The sequence below is a fragment of the Uranotaenia lowii genome, chromosome 3, assembly GCF_029784155.1.
Source record: "Uranotaenia lowii strain MFRU-FL chromosome 3, ASM2978415v1, whole genome shotgun sequence".
NCBI classification, from domain to species: Eukaryota; Metazoa; Arthropoda; class Insecta; order Diptera; family Culicidae; genus Uranotaenia; species Uranotaenia lowii.
In genome coordinates, this window is record NC_073693.1 from 195,329,728 (window position 1) to 195,332,260 (window position 2,533).

At 43.2% G+C, this 2,533-nt stretch overlaps 1 protein-coding gene across 1 annotated transcript; it reads right to left on the reverse strand.

Moving 5' to 3' along the window:
• Positions 1-221: 221 nt before the first annotated feature.
• LOC129752974 (uncharacterized) lies at positions 222-1,367 on the reverse strand. Its single transcript, XM_055748764.1, has one exon. The coding sequence runs from the start codon at positions 1,365-1,367 to the stop codon at positions 222-224; it is 1,146 nt and encodes a 381-aa protein (XP_055604739.1).
• Between the last annotated feature and the right edge of the window lie 1,166 nt (positions 1,368-2,533).

Sequence of the window (2,533 nt, forward strand, 5' to 3'; positions counted from 1 at the left end):
TGTTTTAACTTAACAATTTCTCCGGAGTAGAATTCATTTTGCATAATTCGAAAGACAAGGTTTTCCGCTGCGGCCAGTTCGATTTGCTCTAAGTACCCCTGTCGACCAGTGACGTTCCTCGCCTGGCAACGCCGGTTATGTAAGTAACGAAAAAGTATCCGATCGAGTGAACTGGGCGATTCCACTGGGAAAAACGATCCCTTTCGATGGAAATAAATGTGCTACCTGTAGTGTGATGAACATTCACGATGTCGTTCTTTTGTTCCAGTGCACTCCGCTTGCTGGGTTGGCCAGCGATCTTCCGGCTCATACAAAAATGATGGGCCGTTGAACCACCTACTCGTCGACGATAGGTCGGGTCCAGTTGTCCACTTGGTGGCTTCGTCAGCGACGTTGAGTTTACTTGGGGCCCATTTCCACTCAAATACATCTGTTGTTTCGAGAATCTCCCCAATACGACAAGAGACAAATTGATTATACTTGCGTGAGTCGGAATTAATCCAGGCCAGCACGGTGCGTGAATCAGTCCACAGGATTCGACGTGAAATCTTCAAAAAATGTGTTTCGATAGCGCTTTTCGATTGACGGCTTCCGATAACTGCCGCCTGTAGCTCGAGTCGAGGGATCGATAACGTTTTCAGCGGAGCTACTTTAGATTTCGCTGCAACTAATATGCATTTGATGACTCCATCAACCTCCGCTCTGATAAAAGACGCACAAGCGTACGCCAGCTCGCTCGCGTCAACGAATACATGTAATTGGACTGATTGGAGCTGATGTGTAGCATATTCACCAAAATAGGACCTGGGGATTCGAATATCCTTCAGCATCGGGAAAAGAGAGATCCATTGCGTCCATCGGATTTGTAAGTCTTCAGAAATCGGCTCATCCCAGGACTTTTGACTACGCCAGATATCATGAACAAGAATTTTCCCATGTATGACGAAATGAGAAAGTAAGCCTAGAGGATCATATAGGCTCATGACAATTCTAAACACCTCTCGTTTAGTCGGCCAATGAGGAATGTGTCCTAAGTTAGATGAATAGGTGAAAGCATCTTCTTCTCGAAGCGAAAAAATCCCAAGTACACGTTTGATTTCACTGCGAGAAACGTTGGGATCGCATACATCGAAGGATTTCACAGCGGACGGATCGGTTTCACCTACGGCTTCTAGCACACGATTGGAGTTCGACGACCAGGAGTGAATGTCGAATCCGGCTTGCGAGTGGACGAATTTAACTTCCAGAGACCTTTTTACTGCTTCAGTTTCATCGTCAAAGCTCTGCAGGAAGTCATCCATGTAGTGGTGGTTAAGAATCGATTCGACTGCTTTAGGAAATTTATCGGCAAACTCTTTAGCATTCATGTTTTTGAAATAAGATAAGAATAAGACATAAGTAGAATAAGGTAGTATCTTTTTGTAATGTGTAAACATCTCGAAATGTCTGCAAAGACTTAATAAATAATAAATGACATGCTGCACAGAACAAGGGGAACTAGTCGACCCAAAGGATGTCCGCTCAAACTGCGATTTTTCGTTCCCGAAATCCAGTAAGAACTTTTGGAAGTGATATTAATTGGTCCGGTCCTTTAATAAGCATGGCATTCAAATAGACTCCATCTACCTTAGCGGCTGCGTCGCTAAAAAATCGAATTTCCCGGGTTTTTAGGATTGATTACAACCCCTAACGGCAGATACCAGATTCGGCGAGGATCCGCTTTCTCCAATTCCGCTCTCGTGGCTTCTCGCAAGTAGCCCTTCTCTATATACCTACTCCGAAATTTGTCTCCTCACACTGCTTCCGATCATTGTATCCGCTTCCATGCGTCGCTCTAGGCATTGTAAACGTTTAAATGCCATAGCGTAGCTATCGGGAAACTCGAAAACATCGTACCGCCACAGTAAACCTGTCTCAAATCTACGACCTATTCTTTTTGTCGTAGCTTCGAGAATCATTCGAGCTCGTGTGTCTTCGGATGATTGAGGTGCGTTTCTAACAGATACTCCCAAACTATCGACCAGTGTTCCGAAAATCACTCATTTTCAATGAATGTTTCTGATTGCACTTCGCACCTGGACGTACAGCGGTCCGGTTTCGTTATTGATTGCTACTGGACCTACACGATCATCGATCGTTCAATTCATCGCTAAAATACAGATCACCTCGCACGATGCTAGCTGTCAAAACAGTGCAGCACCATCATCCAATTGGAATCTCACCAATGCGCAATGCATCTGGCGAATCATGTTTGTCTTCGATCAGGAGTGAATGGATCAGGCAGTGAGTGAGTGATACATGAAACCGATCATTAGCATATTTTGTTAGATTTTAAACATAGCAAATTAATAAATTTATTTGCTTTTATGACGTTTTTTTTAACATCAGTATGATAAAAATCAAATTGTAGTTTGTGAGGGAAAGATGTTCACTTTCACCGTGTTTTTCAATTTTTACAAGTTCTCTTATTAAACTGTCGTCCGTCACGTTAAAATTACTGAGAATTTATGGTGTTCCTCACAACTGTTTGATT